Source organism: Guyanagaster necrorhizus (genome assembly GCF_019112545.1).
Source record: "Guyanagaster necrorhizus MCA 3950 unplaced genomic scaffold BT62scaffold_3, whole genome shotgun sequence".
Taxonomy (NCBI): Eukaryota; Fungi; Basidiomycota; class Agaricomycetes; order Agaricales; family Physalacriaceae; genus Guyanagaster; species Guyanagaster necrorhizus.
The window spans coordinates 1,309,091-1,333,074 of NW_025064882.1; the positions used below are offsets into that span (position 1 = coordinate 1,309,091).

Below are 23,984 nucleotides of genomic sequence, written 5' to 3' on the forward strand. Positions count from 1 at the left end.
ACGTTTACGTAGCTTCCGCGTGGACCGTCGGACGTCTATTGGAGCGAAGCACAGCGGGGAGGGAGTCTTCAAGCATACGCGCCTTTACCATTCGGATTCGACTTTCAAACTGTGGTTGATGACCTGTAACTCTACAACGGCACAATACATGATCCTGATCATTTAATACCTGACCTGCGGAACAGAAAAAATACCGATATACGACCTAGTTGTACTGGGAACATGTGAGATAGGTTCGGAGTTGTTCTTCGACTATAGAATTCCAGTTAACTAATTCATCGCATAGAGTACGTGATGTCTCCAGCAGATTTCAATCTCGTGATTGAAATACTAACACTTAATAGTTTGAGGGATGGTCTGAATGTGGAATTACTCAAAGCTTGGGATGAAAGAGAAGAAAACCGTAAATTTCAACTTGTTTGCATCGTTCACGATGTTACTGTCAGTCTCTCATTTGGGTAATGAAATTATGCTCAACCATCCTAGGAGGAAACATGGCAACCAGCTATCACAAAATGGACTCGGCGTAACGCTATCCGTTTCCTCCCCATTTCGGAGCAGTATGTGATGTCTTTCATGTAAATGAAGATCAAGGATATACCTAATGGCTTCTCAGCGTTGCAGATGGATTCAGAAGATCGTTTGAAATATTGGCGGACAGCGACGACGAGGAGATTCGATCCGCAGGGCACGAACAACCTACCAATCAACGTTCATGTTCCAGTCCTTGATCTAGGAGATGCACCGGATCGTGGGTTTCGAACTTTATCGAACGTGGTAATTCAAGGTAGTTTTAGCAAGAACAGGCGAGACTACGGTTGTGTCTTTGATCTTCTTGAATCCCTGGCAGGTTAGTACTGCTCTGCGTTGAGCCCGGTTCAAGATCGCTCACCGTCAAGTACCAGACGATCCTACAGTGTAGGGATACCTTCTATCACTCGATAATGGTGCCTCATATGAACTGGATCTCAGTCTACGCTCGCCACACTTCTACTTGTTTCTCCTCTGCTCTGGGTGGTTAGAAATCTCTGTAAAACTGAAGAATATCGTGAGCCTATATGTGAACATGAATTACACAGGTGAAGAGTGATTTCGCACTGTTGTTTTTGTCGCGCTTACAATTATAATATGGAAGACTTTTACGCTTTCATGAAAGAAATGGATATCTGCCTGCCCGCGTTCGCTGACAATGGATATTATCAGCACCAAGCAAGCTCAACATTTGCTATGGCTGTGGAGTGAAACCTAAGTTACTCCTAATATATCATTGACGCAACAGGCTGGAAGAAAATATGGGTGCCATTATTGGTTACTGATCGCCATGAAGAAGTCATACACGTACGTGAATGACGATAGAGCCGTAATAACCCGGCCTGCGGACTTCCTGGAGCAGTATTAGGGATTCCGTGCACCGTATGATGCGAAGGGCCTGGGTCAGGAACAGATACGAAGTTCGGGAATCCAAGCAGTTCCTCTGGGAAAGAAACGAAAGGGTTGTAGAACGTTTGTTAACAGACTTGCAAAGATAATGCTATTTAGCCTATAGTTCTATGACTACTGAATCGCCCCACGCTCAAGGAAGAAGTTCCATTGTGCAGCAGCAGTAGTCGTATCCTTGCAGTAAGTTACCGCAGAAATTACGTTGAATATTTATTTAATAAGCGTCGGACCTTGGACCCGGTTAGTTTGTTTACATGTGCTTGGATATCACAGCGATATTACAGCTACGACGCTTGTCCAGCTGTTCCTGCCCATCGTCGAGTCTTTGAACAACACATCCTGATAGGCGATAGAACAGGATGGCTGATCTCGTCGATTCCATGCTGGATCTCATGCGACGGCTACCACCAACTCGAACTGAAGAAAACGTCAACGCCTTAATTGGTATCTGTCCCGACTATGCCGACGACTTGCTGGGCAGCGTAGATCAGCCTCTACAGCTCAAGACGGATCGCTCAACGGGAAGAGAGTATCTTGCCTGCGACTACAATAGGGACGGGGAGAGTCATAGGTCAGCGTAGTGCAACCATCATCCTTCTCTGCTTCAGCTGCTGTTCCAGATCACCCTGGTCGAACGAGTATGATCCCCCTCTAGAAGATGGCACTGTGCCCACACCGAAGCTTCGTAAATTAGAAATATCTGCTAATGAAGCGTTTGATACGTACCGGGAGATGTACGTGTGTCTTCACGTCTGGTCGATGATGCTGATGAATGTTATCAAAACAGGTACTATGAAGGCGGTGTTTCGTCTGTATATTTGTGGGATCTTGATGATGGTGGGTTTGCAGGAGTGGTATTGTTGAAAAAAGGTATGTCTATCTTCGTCTGTGGCTCGGCGTCCCTGACATGAATTTGGATGCATAGTTATGACGCCAGCCTCTCTACACGAGCCGTCCGGAAGTTGGGACTCTATCCATGTATTTGAAGCGGCAGAACGCGGGCGGCAGGCTCACTATAAGTTAACGTCTACCGTCATGCTGCAGCTTGTAACCCGCAATGGGTCTGATGCAGAAGACACGCAGAAGAAGGATGTCAAAGGTGCTGATAGTTGGAAGCGCAACGGAGAAGTGAATCTTAGCGGAAGCATGACACGCCAAGTACGTTCACCTACATCACAAATAGGGCAATGTTGACTTCATCCGACGCAGACTGAGCAAGATATGGCTCTGCACGACCTTTCATCTCACGTCACAAACACTGGAAGAATGATTGAAGACATGGAGATAAAAATGCGCAATCTGCTTCAAGAGGTAAGTACACGTCGAGCTAGCACCTACAGCCAGTAGCAATCATGATCGTGACAGGTGTACTTTGGGAAAACACGGGACGTTGTATATGATTTGAGAAGCGTCGACGACTTGGAGAAGGCACGAAAACAACGGGAATTACAGAAAGAGCTCGTCGGGTTCATCAAACGGTGATGTACTGAGGTTCGCAGCGCCTACTTTAATGAAATTGCAAACATTGCAGCACAAGACCCTCTTCCGCGAAAGTCACCTATGGTATGCGGCTACGGAGAAGCTTCTCACATTGATTTTCATTTAGTTTGTTCATCGCTTCAGCTGAGCATCAGCCACGGGGTTAGCGTGGATAGTGATCTACAGGGCCACGATTCAACCGAGACCTTCGAAAACTGGTTTTTTTGAGAATGACATACATTTGTTACTTTGATTTCATCCAGAGGTCGGTTTTTGTTGCTGACTGGTACACGTTCTATCGCGTCCAATGCTGTGTCTGAACCGTCGATCACCTTGCCGAATATCGTGTACTTGCCATCAAGATGGGTTTGCTTGGAGTAAGTGATAAAAAACTGCGACTTGTTCGTGTCTGGACCGGAATTGGCCATGGCGACCATCCCGCGAGCATTAAACTGGAGTAGACATCAGTCCACTGGAACGGCTATCTTAACATGGGGCTCGCCTTGAGAGTAGACCTAATCTCATCGGGAAATGGTTTTCCCCAGATGCTCTGACCGCCCTTCCCAGTTCCGGTTGGGTCACCAGTCTGGACCATGAATCCTTTGATGTTGCGATGGAATATGCAATCATCATAGTAGTTCGAAGCACAGAGTGCCAGAAAGTTCTGCACGTCATGAGGCGGTGAGAACGTGAAACATAATTTCAAACTAACTTCTGCTGCTTTAGGTACGGCTTCGCAGAATATTTCTATCTGCAGGTGGATGATGCTTAGACGAGGGGCGTTGCATGAAGACTATATTACCTTCAATTCTCCATGTGTAGTGTGCAGTGTAACGGACTAGAAGAGATAGTGAGTCAACGAAATGATAGATAGTAATGAAGAAAAGATACCATCGCGGTAATAGTGATAGACGAGATACGACCCGGCCTCATGTGTGAAACGTGACGCGTGATGTGTCACCGCAACTTTTGATGAATGATCGAGTTTACCGAAACAAGCAATGCCCTCAGGTAGGCGCCACAACCTTCCTTTCTTTCCACCATCTTCGCCATGAAGACCCCTTCTCTCTATAGCCAGGACGATCCAATTACAGAGGCATTGCGACCGCCTCCCACAGAAACTGAAGCCGAGCGCTTTGCCCGTTTACAAGCGGAAGCGGAGGCAAAACGGATTTCAGAACAAATTGACGAGGATCTTAGGCAAGAGAGGGAACACCTGAAGAGGAAGAAAACTGATGTCAAGGTTCGCATCGATGGAAATCTTTAACTGAGACATATATACTCACCTACCGGCACGCATATAGCTACTCTTGCTTGGCCAGGCTGAGAGCGGGAAGTCGACGCTTCAGAAGCAATTCCAACTCATGTATAAACCGAACTCTCTCGACCAGGAAAGGTCTTCATGGCGAACAGTCATATATTTTAATGTCGTTCACTCTATCAAACATATCTTGAGCACGCTGGAAGCATGGGATGACTCGCTCGAGGACGAAATGGATATCGACGGACCTTACAGCCACGGCAGGTCTACACCCACAGTGCATAGTTCTAGGTCACATCACTTTTACGACCCTCTTACCTCGAAAACCACCATTGCTAATATCCGTCGGCGGCTTTCCGCCTTGGTCGCTTCTGACATCCAACTCGCTGACCGTCTGAGCGGAGGCATTACCGTATCTGGATCTGGCAAAGGCGGTGTTTACGTTCGTAGTGGATGGCAGGCACGGACCATTGAGAATGCCCTGGGAAGGATTCGTCCAAGGCCTTCCGTTGATGGTGATGGCAAAAAAGGTCGGGACAGCTTTTCCACCGAGATTATACAGGATGCGCTGGTTCAGGACGTCGGGCGGATGTTGGATGCAGCCAAGGACGACATCAAGGAGCTCTGGAATCATCCGACGGTCAGAGGCCTTATAAGCAAGCGGCGTCTAAAGTTGGATGAGTGGTCGGAATTGTGCGTATATCGTTTCATTACATACCGGGGAGTCGTTTGGCTTACTTCGGCGCCCGCGCAGCTTTCTTCGACACATCAGCCGTGTAGCGGCCTCGAACTACGTCCCTACGACAGGTGGGCCTTCTGCTAATATGCACCGTATATACCCAGCTTACTTGAACAGATGATATTCTACATGCTCGAATACAGACCATGGGCGTTGCAGAGCATATTTTCGACGTTACCATTCATGGCAAAGCTGTTACCTGGCATTTATACGATGTTGGTGGTGCTCGTGGGCAACGACACACATGGATTCCTTACTTTGATGATGCCAATGCTATCATCTTTGTGGCTCCTGTAAGTGCTTTCGATCAGGTGAGTTTCTATCGCTATTCTTCAATCGCTCCGAGGTCCAGCGTCTAGATCTTTGACTTTTGTATTTTCATCATGACGATCCCATCTTTTCTGATGCGATTTGTTTTTTGTAGTATCTCGAAGAAGATCCGAGAACAAACCGTATTGACGACTCCTTGCAACTATTCACTCAGATATGCTCGAATCGTTTACTGAAGAATGTCCACCTTGTCCTTTTTCTCAGTCAGTGTCCCTTTCGGCGTCTCTCAGCTAAGGTCACTGAGCTATATGGCGCGCTTCTAGACAAGACCGACTTACTCAAGAATAAGATCGATTCTGGTTTACGAGTTCAGAAATAGTGAGTTGAGTGATGCCGTCGAGCGCCATTCTTTTAACCATCGAACCAGCATCACTTCCTTCGGCGAACGGACGAACGATTACGAGACTGTCGTTCAGTATTTCCGTGCCCATTTCTTGCAGGTTCATCGACGAAATAATGAGAATCGTCGCGTGCTGTATACTCATTTCACCAGTGTTGTGGTAAGACACTTTCTATTCATTATCTTGATTCACATCTGATTCGCTGCATGCAGGACACAAAGGCCACACAACGAATTATCGGCAACGGTGAGGATCCTCTTCATGGTTGATGAGTGACTGGCTGATACTGTTCCGAAGTGCGCGACTCTATTTTCCGAGGATATCTTCAGGACGCCGCCCTCGTATAGTCCCAACACAGCTAAGCCTTACCCTCCTTGGTTTCCGCATTGGGCGGAGGGCTTGTTGTAACGACCAACCCCATCGGCCTTTTAGAACTGAACGGTGCATTCATGCTCTACTCGCTCTTTTCCATTTGTTATTGTACTGCTCCTCACTGTTCGTGGTGCTCATCGAAGTGTATTCAGCGCACTCAATAATTCTCTACTCTTCCTGTCATTGTTCTTTTTATATTTTGGTCACTACGTGTTTATGTCTACCTGAAACTCATCATTATGTATACTCGAGCTCTCCGCATCGCTTTTTTGTACGCACCCGCAGCTGTAATCCCAAATTATTATCATTATGACATACAGTTCGATAAGTATTACCCCCAATAGACCAATTGTGCTGTAGACAACTTGTAGCTGTGTTTGCCCGGGTCCTTGATGAGGTTGCCATGCGTTGCGTTGATGATGTTACATAATGATTGGAAGTCGGGAGCATTTACTTTAACCATAAGGAAAATTTAGTGGCGTGATGTACGTTTCACAACCAGTCCTTTCAAACTCAAATCTTAGCAATGTCTTGTACGCCGACAATGAGCACATGTCAATAATTGAAATTTTCATTGCATTTGCCTACCGGAGGAGTGTTTCATCAGCGGGGTCCGCTCATCGGTGGAAAGTTGGTACTTGTCAGAAGGTCGTACCAATACAGATGCAATAGCTTGTGAAGCGGAATACATGCTGGCAGATGCAGCCACGAGATACAAGACAGGTCTTAGGGAAGGCAAAGTCTCGTACTTGGGTTATTCCATAGCTAATGTGCTCAGTAGATGATCGACGGCCTGGGTGTGACAGACTGGCAGTGATAGATGTGGTCCCTGAAAATAATCAGCTGCAGGAATGTCTCCAAAAATCGAACTTATCTGTCTTACAGTCAAGTATTGACTGTCCAATCGTAGAAAACACTAGGCGTATGGGCCAGGCACACAGCTTAACTTGGTTTCAAAAGGATATACGGTTCGCGGCTGTTAGACGGAACAGAGTTGATAACCTGGACTTTTCGTAAAAAAAAAAAAGTGCTGTAATGAATCTGGCCTGCGGTGTTACTAGGGAAACAAAACTGGCAGAAATTTTTGTGGCGCCGACAGGATTTCTGACGGTACGAGGCCGGAGTAAATCTTTCTTCTCCGCATAACATGGACCGTGGAGTCAAACGGACAATCGCGCCCATCTGTTATCTGTTTAACCTACTCCGAGCTCTTAGCTCATTTATCTTGGCAGATTCAAAAGCAATCCGAACCAGGCGCGTACATAACTAAGAGATGAACGAAATCAACAGTGGTGATGATGGTAACATTGAATGGCTTGAAGGTAGCTCGTTTCGTCATCGGAGTTTCGGACCGTTTCACTCAATATTTTTCCCGACGGCCATGACGTATTTCTTCCGCGTTACAAATTTTTTGCTTACAGTGCCAGCTTTGACCAGGCTTTCGAATTCTGCTATGCTGATACTGAAGCTCTTTCTTCTCACTCGCACGGATCATGGGGAGTCTGAATCAAGCCCCCATCTCTCCGCTGTGATCTTCGACTGCAAGTCGATATTTCTTATGCCCCAAAAGGCATTACTATAGCCTTTGTAAAGGCAAGATGTGTAAACCGATGCTTCACGTGTAGTATACCAATCCAGGTTTGCTCTAGATCTTAAGCTTTATCCCTCAGTTTTTCATCCTAATTTTTGACACATTTAACAGCATGAAGAAACTCAATTGAAAGTTTCGAGCATTAAGGCTTGAAGCCCGTGAATGCGAATGGTATCGGCGGTTTCTTACCTGTATCAACCACCTCGCCATGAAATCTATTCTCCCACTAGCCACCCTCATTTTGTCGTCGCGTTGTTGCTTACTTGCGATACTCAAACGTTGCCATCCACCTGTCTCTCCGACGCAAGGGTCTGTCTCTAGCAGGAACTCTCTGGGAGATGCCCGTTGAGAGTCTTTGAATTATCTATGCTGCATGGTCCACTACATCTAGAAACTCCCTGACCCTTATCCTCGAATCTGCCCAAGCTGCTGCGGATCTTTCGAAAGGTACTCTGCTAACCGTTCCAATAGAATAGCCAAATTTCTCAAACCTTCTGCTAAGTATTAACGCAGCATCATTCTTAGGTTTCACCACGACAAAATTATGAGGATCGAATTCGACTTCGTTTTCATGAGATACTCTGACGGGTGGCGTGTTTTCCGACACTCTTTGTTTGTCGTTGATTCTGACCTCTCTGTTCTATTAGCGGTTCTTCCAATATTGTTATAATCCATCCGAACCTACTAATACCTATCAAAACTTGTGCCGGAGCAAAGCGCGCCTTGATCGTGCATTGGAAAGGCACCAGAGAGCTATGGGTGAAATTCAAAACAAGGCCTAGTACGTCAGGCGCAGCAAGATCTACTAGCCTCATAAGGCCGTCCTGATCTGTAAAGGTATCACTATAGGTTCAACAGCATGACCTTCACAATCCACAGTCTTGGTAAACGTCAATCCATAGATGCAGTGATGATCCACGCAGTATTCAAGGAAGATAACGGCCATGTACATCGTTTCTATCTCATTTTACTTAATCGACATCAGCATCGAAATCAAGAGGTTTGAATTCCCCTAAATACCCCAGCTTACAGGCTTCGGCAAGGATGTTAAAAATCGTATTTACATGATGTTGATGCCATGGATCTGAGCAGTGATTGGGCAAGGCCAGTTGACGGTTTGCGGAAGCTAGTTACACCTGCTCAAAATTCCCCGGTACCCTTTCCTGTATTTGAAGCTTGTGCGGCGTTCATATAAGCTCCCATGATCCACGGATCTAGCATAATATCTCGCTCAACTTCGGTCTGGCCAGCACAAGGCCAGCAGCTATCTGGTCACCTGCTTTACTAGTGCTGACATCATATTTAGGTACAAGTAGAGCTAGCAGCATGAACGGTTCCACCAATACCCTACCTATTGCAAGATGTCCCCATCAACTCAGCCCCATGAAGAATACGATATCATTTTTGCTGGAGGTATGTTTCATATCTCGTCCGGCAATAGAAGAGGGCACTCACACTGTTCATAGGCGGAACTAGTGCATGCGTAACTGCCGGGTGAGCGATTATATTGCTTACTGTGTGGTACAAACGTTTTCGCTAAACACGTCCGATTTTCTTTTGATGAGACGCCTTGCTGCTGCCGATCCATCGCTCAAGATCCTGGTGACTCTCTTTCTTTGTTGTACTCTTTTTGGCGTCGCTCATTCCTTCACTTCCAGATCCTCGAAGCAGGGCCACACGTTCGTGGCCTTGAAAATCACCTCCAGCCGGCCCGCTACTTCCACAATCTTGTTTCTTCAAACGAAGTATTCACGTTTCATGTCGGGAACCCTAGCAAATCCCTTTCCGGTCGATCTCCCATCGTTACCTCTGCTAAATGTGTCGGTGGCGGATCGAACGTTAACTGTGGGTGTTCTGCATAGCTTTACGAGCGAAATCGCCTTTGATGTTTCCGCCAGTCGTCATGTACACCAGGGCTTCCGAATCTGATTATGATGATTGGGAAAATTTTGGAAACCCTGGATGAGGCTCAAAGGATTTGATTCCACTAGCATGCAAAGTAAAGTTTAGTCGTTTCATCGACGCGATTTTGAAGCCAAACATCTTCCAAGGTAGAAACTTACCAATGTGGTTCCGACCCGACACATGGTACAAGTGGCCCCATCGCAGTCTCAGTCAAAAACGTTGTGGGAGGCTTTGGAGAACAATACCTTGATGTGGCAGCGCAGTACGATAAAGATCGTGATTTCACTGATGATCCCAACAATTTCGGGCCCTGCAATCAATATGGTGTATGTTTTCTCATTATTTTCATCCACCTTTGGTTGATATTCAGTAGCCTTGGCCAAAGTCAGGATTGTTCGAAGTGAATTTGCGTCCATCACTGACAGGTTTCTCAGGTACATCGATTCGATGTCTGGGATACGATCTGATACCGCCTGCCATTTCATTTATAATCAAGAAAACAACGTTAATCTGAAGGTCCTAGACCGGCAAAGAGTTATCCGAGTAATTTTCGAGTAAGACGGATCCCGCATGACCCTGTTCTGACTATTGATCTATATCCACAGCGATAAACGTGCCATTGGCGTGGAGTATGTTGATAAAGCTGAATCTGCTGCCAAAGTTACTGGAGAAGGCGTTCGGCAAGCGTTTGCATCACGCCTTGTCGTATTATCCGCTGGGACGTTCGGTTCACCGGCCATCCTCGAGAGGTATCTCTTATATTTAGGTACCGTGTCTGTAATAAAGTTAATCTAATACTACGTAGATCAGGGATCGGAGGAACTGAGATCTTGCAGAGGAACGATATATCTCAGATTGTTGACCTGCCTGGCGTTGGGGAGAACTACAACGGTATTTTAGTTAACACATACACAGTCCAAAGGAACCACTGATACACTTTGTGCAGACCATAACCTTCTCTTTATTCCTTATTACGCGGATGAACTATCCGATACTCTTGATATGATGACCCAGCAACTGTTGCATGTACGTACTCTCAACCAGCTTCTTTGACCAACGCTGACCACTTAAGTCCACGCTGAGCAATGGCGCAAAGACGGAACGGGATTGATGGCAACCAAGTTGAGAATTTTCTTCATTGGTTAAGAATGTTTCATACATCTATTCTCATAGTGGCATTGACGCCGGAATCAAGCATCGGCCAAATGAAAAGGATTTAAAAATTCTTGGACCTACCTTCACCAAACGATGGACCGATTTCTTTTCGAACGCTCCCGATAAACCTGTCATGTGGATTGGTCCGATAGCCGGGTATGAGTGACATTCATACTTATCGCAGAACCTTGGAACTGATACTACTCTGTAAGTTACGTGGCTCTCGATCCCCCACGACAACCTGGGCGCAAGTATTTCTCTATGATATACTACACGGTGGGCCCTGTCTTGCGACATCTTTGTGCATTCTGATTGTATAACACATTCAAAGGAATATCCTGCGTCGTTGGGCAGAGTACACATACAAGGCGGCCTCAATCCATATGTCCCTCTCGATCTGGAGACTGGTTTCCTTGATGAGTATGTTCTTTCGCTGTCGAGGCTATGTCGTTACTAATTCAGTCCTTCGCATAAGTCCCGCCGACTTGGCCGTTTTGAGATGGGCTTATAAGCACAGTCGGGAGTTTGCTCAGCGCATGGGCGCCTATCGAGGTGATGTTGCTGCAGGGCATCCAAAATTCCCTGAAGGGAGCCAGGCTGCCACCGAACTCCAAGCTCAAGGTCCCGTTGCGATATCCGCTCCCGATATCAGTTATACAGAGGAAGACGACGTCGTAATTGATGACTACCATCGTCTCAAAGGTCAGAATTTGTTTTTTCCCCGTCTCATCCGCTGTTACTAACGTGGCCGATAATATCAGTGGCGACCGCTTGGCACTCGGTAAGTTTTCCTCACATTAATGTGATTGTGAAAGTCTGACCGTCAACACAGCTCGGGACATGTGCGATGAAACCGCTCAGCCAAGGCGGGGTTGTCGATTCACGTCTTAACGTCTATGGTGTGCAGAATCTCAAGGTCGCTGATATGAGTATAGCGCCGTCCAATGTTGGAGCTAACACGTACAATTCTGCGCTGATCATTGGAGAAAAGGCAGCAGTAATCATAGCGGAGGAGTTGGGAATCAAAGGTATTTAGAGACACAAATACACGCTTTGCTGTGGATCTCTCAATTAGACGTACCATTCCTGTGGAGAAGAATCATTAGTATGGCTGCGGCAGTGCGTTGAGAAGGGACACTTATTGGTGGGAGATAATGTAAGGAATAGACCATCGTTGGGCGTCATCCAGGCAATCCGTGAGCTCATCCAAATTAGCACTGCCTGTGTGCTAGCTCTTGTAGTACACTGAGAGGCCATTTGAGCAAGAAAAGGCAAGTAGTAGGGTTAGCCCGACATTTGTGGAGAAATCGCATATGCATGCAGTACTGCTACTTCACATAAGAATTAAAATTATGGTATACCCTATAAGAAAAATTTCCAGCGCAGGCAAGCTAATTATTATACTGACCCTGTCCTCAGCATTCGAGATCATGCTTCTTTCTTTCGTCATCTTCGCCCTCGATCATACTTGTGGAACCTATGTCTACCTGGTCTGCATGCACTTCATATTCGGTTGATACAGTGATCTAATTCGCTTCTTAACTAACACATCGTAGCAACATTGGGAATCTCATACCTGTAGCTCATGCGACTCAGAAAACTTGGGGGATGTTGCTGGCATAACACTTGACGCGGACTTGAAAAGGGATTGTGGCAGTTGAGAGGGTCGGGAAACACAGGTTTCGCCGAAAGCTGGATGCGAAAATGTTGTATTGAAGGGCATGATTGCAGCAGGGGTTGAAGGGAGGTCAACAGAGATACTGGGTCTTCGGTCGTTAAAACTCGTCTGAGGGGACTTGACAGGTGGGTTGTTGCCAACAACAACTACCGAAGAAGCTCTGGCGCGCATCTCCGCTGGCCGTCTGGGATCAGTTGGGCCGGTAGCAGATCCTACGGGTTTACTAAGGGGACCACTGGTCACCCAGAAGAGAGCTACTGCGTTGACAATGACCTGTTTTCTAGTAAGATGTCAGATTCAGATGTATGATCATGCTTGACCCACATCCGCCCCGCAGCTACAAAGACATACCCAACCAAGCTCATGACCACGAAAAAAGGTCAGTACTGCCATGTTAACCTGCATTCAGGTTTCAGCATCATAGTATCTTGAGAGAACCGAGACCCTACAATAGATGTCGTAAGGGCGACCACAGCGGCACTGACATTCGTGAGGAAGAGGGAGAACTTAAGTATGGAAGACCTCACATCAATGTTCTGATCGCAACCATTTTGACGCGGGGATTCGCGAGACTCGATCGAACGATAGGCCACAGAAACAGCGCCGTGAGGAAAATAGTAATGTATCTAGACCACCTTAGTTTTTTACCTTCAGAGAAATAGAAAAACAAGCCCCACAGATCATACGCCAACAGAAATATCGAAGAGTATGGCTTCAGACCTATAATGCAAACCCTGTCATCCTCCCTCAAGAAACCGACACTACCTGGATATGTCAGTCAATAAATGGACTGGACGGAAGGAGAACAGTGACTCACCAATGACCATTACGGCAATAGCAACGGAATATAGTCCCACTGTGATGGTGCAGAGAATATAGATTTTCGATTGAAAGCGACGCACACCCCCAACGGGGGACCAGACAAGATGCACTTTCTCGACTAACAGCAAGTATGAGATAAACTGCTGATCGATGGAGAAAGACGATTTACTGAGGAAGCAGTAAATGAGGAACTTTGAAGTAGAATAGAAGAAGACGCAGATGTATATTGCCACTGCGCAAATCTTTCGATGTGTTTCTAGGCCAACACCAAACGTGAGGACACCACCTATGCATATGAGACACAGGAACAGGAAGTGACGATATCAAGGATACGTACTAGAAAAGAGAAACAGCCATGAATCCAAGAAAATAAGCAAGATACAAAGGCGGGGCCAAGGGATTCGGGAAGGGAATTTCCAAGTCGTCAGGTCTTCGGCGAGAGCCCTTCGCGACAGACAGTGGGTGAGGACTGTCACGCCTATACTCTCAATTTAGCGCGGAAGGTGAAAACCAGCGTAAGTCATCCGTACCTACGAAAAAGACCAAAGAGCTGAGGAGTTGCACTCCAACAGAAGGAAAAATGAGTGAAGGCATCGTGTCGGCACTTAGATCTAGAGGAAGGTAAAATCGGCGCTTGTCTTGGATGAGGTCAGTCGGTCTCCGATCAGAGTGATCATAATAACAATTATGCGAGGACACTTAACTCACGTGCACTGGTTGCTCTGCGGTGGGTTACTGGAACCTAAAAAAACTGCACTCAATGTAACTGATTTCGATTGCAGATACTGGGGCTGGGTGGTCCATCGCTTTGTAAATGACGGTTCCTGTGAGCAACAATTGCATCGGAGGATACCGCAAATCTGTATTGTCTGTAGAGCGTTGGCATGTGAAGGAACGGATGTCGACGGCTTACTTTATTTTCATTGGAAGGACGTCGATTTAGTTCACACTCTAAACGAAGTAGACTTTCTTTGGAGAAGGACCTGATACTGTACATCTTCCAGTTACCGCGACGCGTAACAATATTATTGCGCAGCACGATGTTCAGGAGTCGTTGGTACAAATTATGTATATTGTCTGTCTGAGGAAGAGTTGGATTAGTGAGAATATTGATGTGGCGTGTCTTAAAGACATACCCATTCTTCCAAAAGATTGGGCGTCAAGTAGTCTACAAATAACGCCCTCTACAACACAAATGACGGGCACTTAGTGTAAGCCGTTTACATGAAATCATCAGCATGGCTGCCAAAATCGTCCAAGGCCTCATCGTATACATTGGTGTCGACCCTTGGACCACTTCAGATTCCAACTTCAATCCGAAAAAGATTCAAGAAGTACCTGCTTGCAAGCTTTGCTGCTCCGAGAGCCGGCTTAGAGGTTGCTTTCGGCTTCTTCTTGCCGCTCGCCTTTTCTCTCTGTTCCTTCTGCTTTTCGTTGGCTAGGGTAGTCAACCCACTGGCAGCTTTGCGCACTTCGACGTCCTTGAGAGGCAGAGCCAACTCGCGCACATGATGTTCGACAAAGGCAGGGTACAACGGCTTATTCTGATGTTTTTTGATAATGACCTCTATTATGCGCGACGAAAGCTGTATGAAGTCATCTTTCGTTCGAGGCTGAAAAGACAGAAGGGAATCTAATTCCTTAGAAGTGGTGCCTACCAGATGTGTTAGCGAACATTCCAGTGCTCGGAGTCAGCCATTACCTCCAAGGGCAGCAGCACCAAACAAGTCAGCAGCATTGTTAAGGTCAGCATGGAGTTCCATTTCCTTCTCTCTTCTGGCTTTCTCCCTTGGATCCAGAACGGAGTCTGAATCGTATTGGTCGTCTTCATTTTTACGTGCAGCCTTTGCAGCTTCCTTCTCCGCGATCTTAGCCTTTAGCGTACCCTTCTTCTTGGGGGGTGCAACTAGCGCAGATGGGACGTTCTCTTCTTCCTCCTCGGATGAGTCCTCCCAGTCACTCTGTATAGGTGTCAAAGAGTATATTCTGACAGAAATGGCATAAAACGCACTGCTGGAGCAGCATCGTCTTCATCTTCTCCCTCCCACTTTCCCTTGGTAGGTTTCTTTGCCAGTGGCACCCTCGACTGAGGAAGTGTAGGTTTGGCGTGAGTATCGCTGTCAGATTCCTCTGATGGTGAATCAGTACAAAGATCAAGGCATGATTGGCTAGCGAGATTGAGTACCCCAGTCAGACATGCCAGATTATTAGCGTGAAAATCAGTTGAGATACTGTGAGGAAAGAGCAAAGTAAAAAGGTCAGAATGAGGTAATACGAACACGGCGCGTGCATGATCACCTCGGCATTTTCCGGTCTCCCTTCGCGATGTCAAGGTAGAAAAGAAATGCAATTTACAGGTTTCTGCTATTGACTCTCGCTTTCGAAGGACACAGCTACTTCAGTTGGCTACCAACTTGGTCAATACACATGGATTCACCCGAAAGGCTTTGGCGGAGTCAGTCCTCTCTCTTCCTCCCGGGCAGGCGCATCCAGAACCTCTTTCTGACACTGCTGTGTCTGCATTATTCGGGATTGGAGACGACGCAAGACGCACTCTTATTCATGCTTGGCTTGACCAAGGTGTACGGCATATGGGAACTGTACCATCACCGACTCTGAAAAGCGTTTTGCATGCCAGACTTCGGTACAATGAGCCAATGTTGCAGCATCTGCCAGAGGTACACTTAATATTTTGGGTCTTCGCCTGACTTACCCTGTTCTTAGGCTTTTGCGCTATTGGCCTCTCCAAACTCTGGTGTTTCCCTTCTCGATCCTATTCCTATCCTCAAACATTCCTCAAGGATTGCAGACGAGTCTTGTTACATATCCGGCGATACGTCCGTGCAGGTGAGCCTTGGTCTTCTGCATGGAGACGGTTAACCCGTAACAATATGTCAAGTTCTCTTGGTATGTTCGCAGGGCTTCTATCGCAGGAATATATGGCGCTTCAGGTGGTTCCATCACTCATGTGGGCTTGTGAGGTCCATACTGATAACGTATTCCCCTTAGAACTTCATCAGTTGACGTCACCATCGACGGCATATAGTTTTTTGGACAACCTGTTCGATACCGCCAATAACTTCGGGACATCTTTGGAGGAACTCGGTTTATTTTCTTCCTACGTTTTCAAAAGCTGGAAGGGCATCTTCAAAAGTAAAGGAATCGTGTAATCAGTACCTGCTATATTCACGCATACATGTACGAATCATCTGACATTCGTACGATTATTGCGATAGATCGTCTACTAGTTTGACTTCTCAATGTCATGCTGCTGGCTGCCCATTCGAAAGGTTATTACCGCGTACAAGGCAGTGCTACTCAGGGCACCTTGAGAGTGAATTGAGGGACCTTAAAATACCCGAACGTTAATCCCATTCATATCCAATAACTCCGTGTCCGAGGGGATTTTTGATACTAAACGGGGATACAGACAACACTACCTGAGATACAGTAAGGAACGAACCAGATACCTGAGAAAGTGAAAATATAGTCCAGATCCTCGAACGGTCCATATGTACAGTACCGTATCGTTAAAACAAGGCGCTTATATTAGAATAAAAAGTCAGACTCCAAGTAAATCAACAATCCCACCGAAAGCACATCTACGACAGAACACAGTCGGGTATTGTGATCCCATCTTTCAGCGTTCGGCTAGAAGAAACTGCTTTAACACTGCGGCAGAACAATACCAGAACTGCAAGACTTACTTGGCATTGAATAGGCCCCACCAACCCTACAAGGCAATCAGAGATAAATTAATTTCAGGGGATACATAAATACCTCTACACCACCATACTCCTCGTCCTGGAAAGAGTTAATAAGCAAGAATGCTGGTCACCACAAGCATCACCGTACCTTCCACTTTTCATCGAAGAACTTGGAGAAGACAGGTCAGTATCAAAGAATCAGACGTAGCAGGTTGTTTTACCTCGAAGAAAAAGTACTTCGTTCCATTGGTATTTGCTTCGCAGATGTAGGTATCGAGGAACGTCTATGACCCAGAGTTGGTGAATTAAACCTGAGCTCAAATAAATGTTTCTCTTACCTGAAGGTTAGCAACGGATGCGTTCGAGGGCCCATTGGATTCGTCGGCCGTGTCAGAAGACTCCGTCGGCCAACCTATGGGCATACCATTTAATATCCTTATCACTGCGACTGGGACAACAAGCACGCACCAGTTTCAGCGACAAACATCTCCGGGGTGTTACTTAGACTCTGTGCAAGTTTCACATCATTGTCCTCAAAGAACTCCCAAGTCCAGCCGGCTGCTTGGTTGATGCTGACATTGGCAAACCATGGATGAACGTTTGCCATCTGCCCAGATGCTCGGCTATTCAGACATTTACGAGCAGCGATGAGGTGAAGGAGACTTACACCGTAGTCCACTTGCTCCAATACGAGATCATTAAAGTAACTACCGGCATCGGCTGTCCCAACTGGCAAGTCCACTCCAAGGTCGCTGAGCATGGACTTGGTATCGTTGATACAAGCGATCAGTAATTCACCACCTGCGAAAGTGTCAACCATCAATACATTACGAACGAGCATGATGCCATACCTTCGTTTCCAACAGAGCCATTGGGATCGGTGGCACCATTGAGATCGAGATAACTAACGTTAAAGACATCGGTCAACTACCTCCATAGTCCAGAAGAGGCCACAAACTCAAGGATGAACTCGTTACCAACGGTCACTGCAGCAATATGGTCTGTTCCATAGGTCTCTATCGCCGCCTTTATTTCATCTCTTTGACGATCATAGGCTGTATTGTTATCGGTTGAAACGGGATAGTTAGCCAAATAGACCGTCATGTTGACCTTTGTCTGATTTATAGCCTCAAGCTGAGTGAGAGAAAAGTCAGCTTAGCTTGTTGCTGCATAGAGATAGATATACCACCAGCGCCGATTGGTTGCAATCGGCACCATAAAGGCGGACTCGCTGAATGATTAAATATTTAGTAGGCGTTCAAGAGCCGACAAAGACCTTTACCGTCGTCAACTGGGACATCAGCTAGCACAAGTCATCAGGAAATCGTTGAGCATTTTTGGAGAATGTTTGAAATACCTGGATGTCCAGAATAACATCGTCTTGGGATCATGTCTAAGCAGCAATCACGTCAATTTTAATGCTACTCACCGAGCGAGTTGCCGCAGTCGGGCAGCTGCGAGCCAGCAGGGGTATAGGCGATACCGTAGAACGACAAGTGGAGATTGGCGTCTTTTGTAAAGTCACTAGGATCGGAGCTGGAAGAGTTGGAACTGCTTGAACTGCTTGAACTGGAGCTCTTTTTGGACAGCGTGACACCCAGGGCAACACCAATTGCAATCAGGGCCGCAAGTCCAAGTACACCTCCCATAACCTATTCCACACTCGTGAGAATGAGGAAGAATTCTTTACATGGGCATACTCACAACCCATTTCTTCTTGCCGCTACTGGTGGAGGCCCCCTTCTCCATCCAGGCGTCGTTGGGCGCTATATGATCATGATCAGAGTAACCATGATCGTCATCGCGATAGGCGGCTGTCATGTCCGTTGTGGAATTCATCGCAGTTGGTTGCGAGGCCAGCGGGGCGCCATATGAACGTGGAGCATGTCCGCCGGGACTTTGAGAAATGAGTGGTATATCTTGTGTAGAGAAAGACGAAGGAGTGTTCATGCCAGAGAGGCGATGTGGTGGCTAGAAGGGCTTGTCAATCACGCAGACTTTTTGTTGAAGAACAATGCGAACTGGGACGCTATCGTAATAGTCCTGTAGCTCTGTGTGGGAATGGCGGGGACTGTCGCTATAAGGCGTCGTCATTATGGGAAAACGTCAGCAGCGAACAGTGGTTAAAGGTAGGTGAGGGAATGATGGGGGTGTATAGTGTGGGAGGCTGGAACAAATTTCGCTTCATATTTCATTACGTTACAGCTGCGCATCGCCACGGCCGCCCTTTCAAGGGAGGCTATAAGAAGGCCAGGCTAAACATAGCACATAGCTCAATATTAAATAATAGATTAATGTCCATATCTGGAAAATACATGCAACAGTAAAAATAGTCAAGATCCCATGGACCTTTTCTAAAAACAGGCGGTGAAATCCAGACTCGCACACACAGAACATCGGGGTATGCCAAAGCGACAGAAAGAAAGAGAACACTAGGATGTCGTAGCCATTGGATCCTGTCCACCTCTGGTCTGAGTAGGCTGGGAGGATGACGCTCGTTTCTGTTTTCGCAAAAGTCGTGGAGCATCAGATGACGAAGAAGTCACTCGTCGACCAGAGGGCAGGGTCCGACTCCGAGAGACACCTACCAGCCCATCCTCTGGTCGTGAAGGAGGGGTTTCATTGACGGGAGGAAGGTCTGTCTCGGCAACAGTGACATGCGGCGCAGCTGCGAAAAGAGGTAAAACATTCAGTCATCGATTCATCGGGGACAGGGGGACGCACCGCTGCGGTCGAGGGTCGTTCTTCGTCGCGTCACTCGACGCATGTCTTTCTTTCCTACCATCTTCCACCCACTACCTGGCTGTCGCTCATCGTCAGAACTAGGGAATACAGTGATGTCGTCAACAGATGAGTCGGATATAGGTGATCCAGACGTGTTTTGGGGCGGCGGTGGTATGTCAAGCATGAACCAATCCTGTTGTGCTATTAGAAACTCCAACACCTGCTGGCTTAAAGCATGCTCTTTCGGCGACATCTCATGGTGTGGATGAGATATCAAACCAGGCCGAAAGATCACCGCAAGATCTGATGAAAAGTATCAGGTTCCGTCACCATGTCAAGATGTCATGCATACTCACTTGTTGCAGTCATCAAGTTGATATCAGATTTCCGCGCAAATACAGACAGGAGGTCAAGCACGTATAATAGAAGATATTGATTTGCACGAGGCATGGCTCTTATAAGCCTCTTATATGTGACAATGACTTCGTCTTGGTTGTAAGGCTGCTTAGCTGTTAAGCAGTGAGAACATACAAATGGGGTGGTTGCTGAATGCAATCACCTAGTGCGTCTCGGAACTGCATAGACCAGGAGGTGAGACCAACCGAAGATGTTGCAAGCAAAACTTACATCATGATACATGTCGTAGGGTATAACAGGTTCCTATTCAGTCACCAAAGAGCATTTAGTTGCGACCTTTAAAAGGAGGGGATTAGACGAACTGGCATTTGGGTAAGGTATCTCCGGAAAACACTCGCAACATCATGGGAGGTGCAGGAGACTTGCTTCCAGTCTAAGGATTTACCGTACTGATGGAGAGATGAGAAAGAATAAAGATGGCCAAAACATATAATCCGTACTCGTGGAGGACTTTCAAAGGCAGCCTGCAGTTCTCTCATCCTCTTAGTGGAGCCGTTTACTCGAAATGTGCCAGGTACCTCGGTGGCTGATGTTACAATGAGCACTATCCGTGGCCTGTAAAGAGAGATCAAACCAATTTCTTTAAGATACAAGCCACTGAAAGGTAAGAGTCAAAGGGTGTATCCGTGTTCAAGAAGGAAACTAACCATTTCGCCACGACAACTGGAATATAGCCCCACACGAAGAGCTCTCCATTGGCGTTCGCAGTCGAGATCTGGACACTGGCATATCTTAAACTCTCCTTAAGCGGCTTTCCAAATACCGGATGCTCAGAATCTTCTGCGCTCGGTAAGATAAAGTCGCTGTTGAACGAGGACTCACCTTTGGAGTCGACCTCCTTCTTCACCTTTTGAACAAAGTTAAATTGATTCCACCAGGCTTTAAGATTAGCCTTTGTCGGGGCCTGCTGGGCGGTATCGAGTATGGCTCTGGGCGGTGGCACGTAAGGTGGAGACTGCATGTCGGGAGACGTAGTTGGTGGGTCAGGTTCAACGACTGCTGTTGGAATTCTGCGAGCTCGTCTCTTGAAAATCCAAAAAATACTCTTTGGCTGCCGTAGAGCCAGAATAAAGCGGGGTCGGAGATGGGGAAGGTGATGTTTCGGATAGTAAGGTAGCGTAAAGGAGGAAGGACAGGCTCTGCATAATATGACGGCAGACAGCACTGCCACCCCGAAATAGGGTTTCGACCATCCTAGCCGTGCAGTACATAACGGGTCCTGGAAAGCTCAGGTGCTCTCGGAACTGGTGCTGCCCCTCAGATAGATAAGTAATATCATACTGCCTATTTACAAATACAGCTGGTCTATGCTCTGTACTTACGGAACTTGTAGAGTGAAACGGAAGAAAGGTACTCAGTCCGGACTACACCGTAGCTAGATGACTGTTCAATTGTGGCGCACATCGTGAAATACTGAAGAGAAAAATGCTTAGCTGTCGTTAGCAACACAGTACACTAGACGCTACGCCGGCCAGATTGAAATGGTTCGATGGCGTGTGAAAGTGGAAAGCACGTGACTACACAGAAACGCGACCGCGCTCCCAACTCCAACCTTATGTAACCTCCCTTTCGTTTGCCACATTTCCAACATCATACTTCACTTTGCCATGTTCAAAGGCATTCTTCCGACCAAGAGGATATCCTCCTCAGACTTTACCATGGTCACTTCTTTGGCTGACGTCCCCCCAAATGGCAAGGAGAACCAGCCTGGTGGTCAACCACAGCTGGCCACGGTCACGAAAATTGCACGGCCAGCTACTGCAACGAAAGGTTTCCAACAACCTCACGAAAAGAAGAAGAAAACAGAATCCAAAGTGAATGTCCAACCGTCAGGAACTGTCGGTCCTGAGACTAATATTGCCTTTGATCGACTACTGGTGAGTATCCTATTTATCCCTTTCTCTATACTGTTTGTAATTTTCTCGCACCTAGGATGACCTCCAAATACCATCTACTCTCCGTCCAAAGCTTGCAGGTATGGATTCTACGGTCAAGGCTGCTATGCTGAAGTCGTCACACGTGTTGGCCCTCAAACCGAGCCAAGTCGATGACGAATTACCGGCTACTCCACGATCAACAGCCCTTCGGCGAACGAGGAGCACAGAGTCGCTTGGATCCCCTCTACTATCGTCAGCATGTCTAGATGACGACGTTTTGCGGCCACCCGTACTTCCATTTGCCTCTCCAGTACGGATATCATCGCATCACGCCTCTTCTGTAGGAGTGTCCCCTTCGCCTCGAAAGCCCAGTGGTCATATCCGGGGTTTGTCCTACAACGGTTTAGCTTCTCGAAGCCAGGTCAACCTTCCGTCCTCTGGCTCAGTAATCGACTTGACGGGCGGGGGCAAGACTGTAAAAGACAAATATTCCACCATTGGAAAGAACTTGGCCCCCACTAAGCTCATCAGTATCTTGACGAGTACTTCAAGCACGGAGTTAGATGTGGAGTTAATTAAGAAACTGCGACTGCTGCTTCGGAACGAATCAGCAAGGTATATGAACTATTACTCGACATTGTTTCTCTTCTGAGCGTCCTTCAGTTGGTCACAGGAATTTCTGCGAATGGGTGGTTATTCCGCTCTGTTGACGCGTTTAAATGAAATTCTAGAGGTCGAATGGAGGTATGTATATATATGCATATATGACCCATTAGTTTGCTCACCGAGACATTAATAGGGAAGAGCAGCACGATGACCAGTTATTGCACGAGCTGCTTCGATGCTTCAAGGCGCTCTCTACATCCTCAATTGGATGCTTTGCATTGCGAAGCTCTTGTCCCACGCCATTCGTCCAACTTGTGGCCTTATTGTACTCGGACAAGAAGCCTGGCGACGTCGCGACTCGGCAACTCATCGTTGACCTCATTCTCATTCTTTTTGAATTGTATCCGGCATCCTCTTTACCCGCTCATGGTAACATGTTGACTAATCCCCGACGGGAAGTTTGGGAGAGCGACCCCGAAATGGCCACGTCCAGTAATCTCATAACGCTCCCGGCTCCCCATAAAACATTCTTTTCCCTGATCAGAGCGTTACTGCTGACGCCAGCTCCACCTCCGACAGAATCCCCAGCTTCCCCCGTATCACCACACGCATTCATCGAGTCTCTACACAAGTCTAGGATATATAAGTCCTATCTGCAAGAACTCTCAGATGTCTGCCGCGACTACTTTTGGGTGTTCTGTCATCCAAACAATACCATTTGGGTCTTGTCAGAGACAGACGAAGGTCGAGTGGAGAAACCGAGAGCCCCGGGAGGAATGACTGGGGGTGTCGAATTTGAGGCCATGGGTTATTTTGTTCGTTACCTTTCCTGCATACTGTCTTCCTCTGACACTTGGTTTACAGACAACACACTTGCGGTTGATCAATGCCCTAGCACAAGCTGCAGCTGACCTTAAAATGCCCAAAGAACATGACTTGTCGGCGTTTCGTCTTCATTCTGATTTATTTTTGTCGGGTTTGGAGCGCATGATACTAGTAAGAATCCATTTTTGCTGGTCTCTTGTCATGTTGATGTTGCGTTTTCAGATCTCGCGAAAGGCCTCCACTACTTATTACCCCACACTCCATTTAGAACTTGCCCGGTATGTAGCCCACGTGGGCAACGCAGGTTATGAACTTCCTTGGACCATATCTCGTCTTCTTGGCCCTCCACCTCCTGCATTATGCAACACCAAAAGTATCATTGCTGGTTCTCCGCCACATTCTCCAACGAAACGCACTAGTCGGGGACCGCCTGCTGGTTTTCTGTCTGCAAGGCTGGATCTCAAGTAGATGATGCCGAGGTACCAATTGTACTGTATATCTAGTATTTAGATTCATTGCTTTCTTTTCTGCCTTCTATCAACATCTATGACTTAGTTATATTTACTGCAAGTGCATGTCCAGATCTTTTCTTTGCAAAGACACATGCCATTTGCATTGTAAAAATATCTTTAGTCTGAGAGAAATTACAATCAAACTACAGGAAAAGAATAAAAAGGATGTAGTGCACCCGCGCAATCAAAGACACTCTAAAAAA

At 46.8% G+C, this 23,984-nt stretch overlaps 10 protein-coding genes across 10 annotated transcripts; 6 read left to right on the top strand and 4 right to left on the bottom strand.

Moving 5' to 3' along the window:
* Nucleotides 1-294: 294 nt before the first annotated feature.
* Nucleotides 295-922, top strand: BT62DRAFT_1000533 (uncharacterized protein; the record flags this gene model as incomplete). The annotated part of the gene is made up of 4 exons (XM_043176651.1): nucleotides 295-441; nucleotides 487-564; nucleotides 625-850; nucleotides 906-922. The coding sequence occupies 4 exons, from the start codon at nucleotides 295-297 to the stop codon at nucleotides 920-922; spliced, it is 468 nt and encodes a 155-aa protein (XP_043044792.1).
* Nucleotides 923-1,799: 877 nt separating this feature from the next.
* BT62DRAFT_978124 (f-actin capping protein beta subunit) lies at nucleotides 1,800-2,922 on the top strand (the record flags this gene model as incomplete). Its single annotated transcript, XM_043189325.1, has 6 exons — nucleotides 1,800-2,011; nucleotides 2,061-2,174; nucleotides 2,228-2,310; nucleotides 2,366-2,598; nucleotides 2,650-2,751; nucleotides 2,806-2,922. The coding sequence occupies 6 exons, from the start codon at nucleotides 1,800-1,802 to the stop codon at nucleotides 2,920-2,922; spliced, it is 861 nt and encodes a 286-aa protein (XP_043044793.1).
* Nucleotides 2,660-3,852, bottom strand: BT62DRAFT_1071870 (peptidyl-prolyl cis-trans isomerase-like 3; the record flags this gene model as incomplete). The annotated part of the gene is made up of 6 exons (XM_043178811.1): nucleotides 2,660-3,099; nucleotides 3,159-3,371; nucleotides 3,422-3,583; nucleotides 3,632-3,670; nucleotides 3,722-3,757; nucleotides 3,811-3,852. 6 exons carry the CDS (start codon nucleotides 3,850-3,852, stop codon nucleotides 3,052-3,054), a joined length of 540 nt encoding a protein of 179 aa, XP_043044794.1. The 3' UTR covers nucleotides 2,660-3,051.
* Nucleotides 3,853-3,925: 73 nt separating this feature from the next.
* On the top strand, nucleotides 3,926-6,329 carry BT62DRAFT_926969 (guanine nucleotide binding protein, alpha subunit). The gene is made up of 9 exons (XM_043185153.1): nucleotides 3,926-4,162; nucleotides 4,224-4,873; nucleotides 4,935-4,987; nucleotides 5,037-5,230; nucleotides 5,344-5,452; nucleotides 5,513-5,567; nucleotides 5,617-5,749; nucleotides 5,803-5,836; nucleotides 5,888-6,329. Exons 1-9 carry the CDS (start codon nucleotides 3,971-3,973, stop codon nucleotides 5,935-5,937), a joined length of 1,470 nt encoding a protein of 489 aa, XP_043044795.1. The 5' UTR covers nucleotides 3,926-3,970; the 3' UTR covers nucleotides 5,938-6,329.
* Nucleotides 6,330-8,914: 2,585 nt separating this feature from the next.
* BT62DRAFT_1000538 (alcohol oxidase-like protein) lies at nucleotides 8,915-11,649 on the top strand (the record flags this gene model as incomplete). The annotated part of the gene is made up of 18 exons (XM_043176652.1): nucleotides 8,915-8,966; nucleotides 9,020-9,047; nucleotides 9,119-9,155; nucleotides 9,212-9,398; nucleotides 9,452-9,458; nucleotides 9,589-9,784; nucleotides 9,832-9,842; nucleotides 9,893-10,012; nucleotides 10,064-10,207; nucleotides 10,264-10,349; nucleotides 10,405-10,484; nucleotides 10,542-10,579; nucleotides 10,632-10,769; nucleotides 10,826-10,889; nucleotides 10,945-11,033; nucleotides 11,089-11,315; nucleotides 11,375-11,394; nucleotides 11,446-11,649. The coding sequence occupies 18 exons, from the start codon at nucleotides 8,915-8,917 to the stop codon at nucleotides 11,647-11,649; spliced, it is 1,728 nt and encodes a 575-aa protein (XP_043044796.1).
* A 534-nt stretch (nucleotides 11,650-12,183) lies between these two features.
* On the bottom strand, nucleotides 12,184-13,707 carry BT62DRAFT_882719 (uncharacterized protein; the record flags this gene model as incomplete). The annotated part of the gene is made up of 9 exons (XM_043182716.1): nucleotides 12,184-12,564; nucleotides 12,616-12,690; nucleotides 12,741-12,771; nucleotides 12,819-12,917; nucleotides 12,969-13,052; nucleotides 13,105-13,231; nucleotides 13,283-13,399; nucleotides 13,451-13,591; nucleotides 13,644-13,707. The coding sequence occupies 9 exons, from the start codon at nucleotides 13,705-13,707 to the stop codon at nucleotides 12,184-12,186; spliced, it is 1,119 nt and encodes a 372-aa protein (XP_043044797.1).
* Nucleotides 13,708-15,422: 1,715 nt separating this feature from the next.
* On the top strand, nucleotides 15,423-16,355 carry BT62DRAFT_984469 (uncharacterized protein). Its single transcript, XM_043189862.1, has 5 exons — nucleotides 15,423-15,446; nucleotides 15,500-15,791; nucleotides 15,838-15,960; nucleotides 16,013-16,064; nucleotides 16,123-16,355. The coding sequence occupies exons 1-5, from the start codon at nucleotides 15,439-15,441 to the stop codon at nucleotides 16,281-16,283; spliced, it is 636 nt and encodes a 211-aa protein (XP_043044798.1). The 5' UTR covers nucleotides 15,423-15,438; the 3' UTR covers nucleotides 16,284-16,355.
* A 360-nt stretch (nucleotides 16,356-16,715) lies between these two features.
* BT62DRAFT_882856 (glycoside hydrolase family 17 protein) lies at nucleotides 16,716-18,641 on the bottom strand (the record flags this gene model as incomplete). Its single annotated transcript, XM_043182723.1, has 15 exons — nucleotides 16,716-16,764; nucleotides 16,821-16,846; nucleotides 16,894-16,917; nucleotides 16,969-16,989; nucleotides 17,042-17,104; nucleotides 17,159-17,232; nucleotides 17,289-17,427; nucleotides 17,488-17,621; nucleotides 17,672-17,724; nucleotides 17,779-17,954; nucleotides 18,007-18,051; nucleotides 18,103-18,123; nucleotides 18,178-18,200; nucleotides 18,250-18,472; nucleotides 18,525-18,641. 15 exons carry the CDS (start codon nucleotides 18,639-18,641, stop codon nucleotides 16,716-16,718), a joined length of 1,188 nt encoding a protein of 395 aa, XP_043044799.1.
* Nucleotides 18,642-19,092: 451 nt separating this feature from the next.
* On the bottom strand, nucleotides 19,093-20,922 carry BT62DRAFT_984471 (Rho GTPase activation protein; the record flags this gene model as incomplete). Its single annotated transcript, XM_043189863.1, has 10 exons — nucleotides 19,093-19,488; nucleotides 19,545-19,847; nucleotides 19,901-20,053; nucleotides 20,104-20,119; nucleotides 20,172-20,204; nucleotides 20,264-20,350; nucleotides 20,402-20,558; nucleotides 20,609-20,741; nucleotides 20,784-20,865; nucleotides 20,905-20,922. 10 exons carry the CDS (start codon nucleotides 20,920-20,922, stop codon nucleotides 19,253-19,255), a joined length of 1,218 nt encoding a protein of 405 aa, XP_043044800.1. The 3' UTR covers nucleotides 19,093-19,252.
* Nucleotides 20,923-21,517: 595 nt separating this feature from the next.
* Nucleotides 21,518-23,965, top strand: BT62DRAFT_926976 (uncharacterized protein). Its single transcript, XM_043185154.1, has 6 exons — nucleotides 21,518-21,838; nucleotides 21,894-22,453; nucleotides 22,502-22,582; nucleotides 22,638-23,259; nucleotides 23,309-23,440; nucleotides 23,492-23,965. Exons 1-6 carry the CDS (start codon nucleotides 21,569-21,571, stop codon nucleotides 23,735-23,737), a joined length of 1,911 nt encoding a protein of 636 aa, XP_043044801.1. The 5' UTR covers nucleotides 21,518-21,568; the 3' UTR covers nucleotides 23,738-23,965.
* Nucleotides 23,966-23,984: the final 19 nt, after the last annotated feature.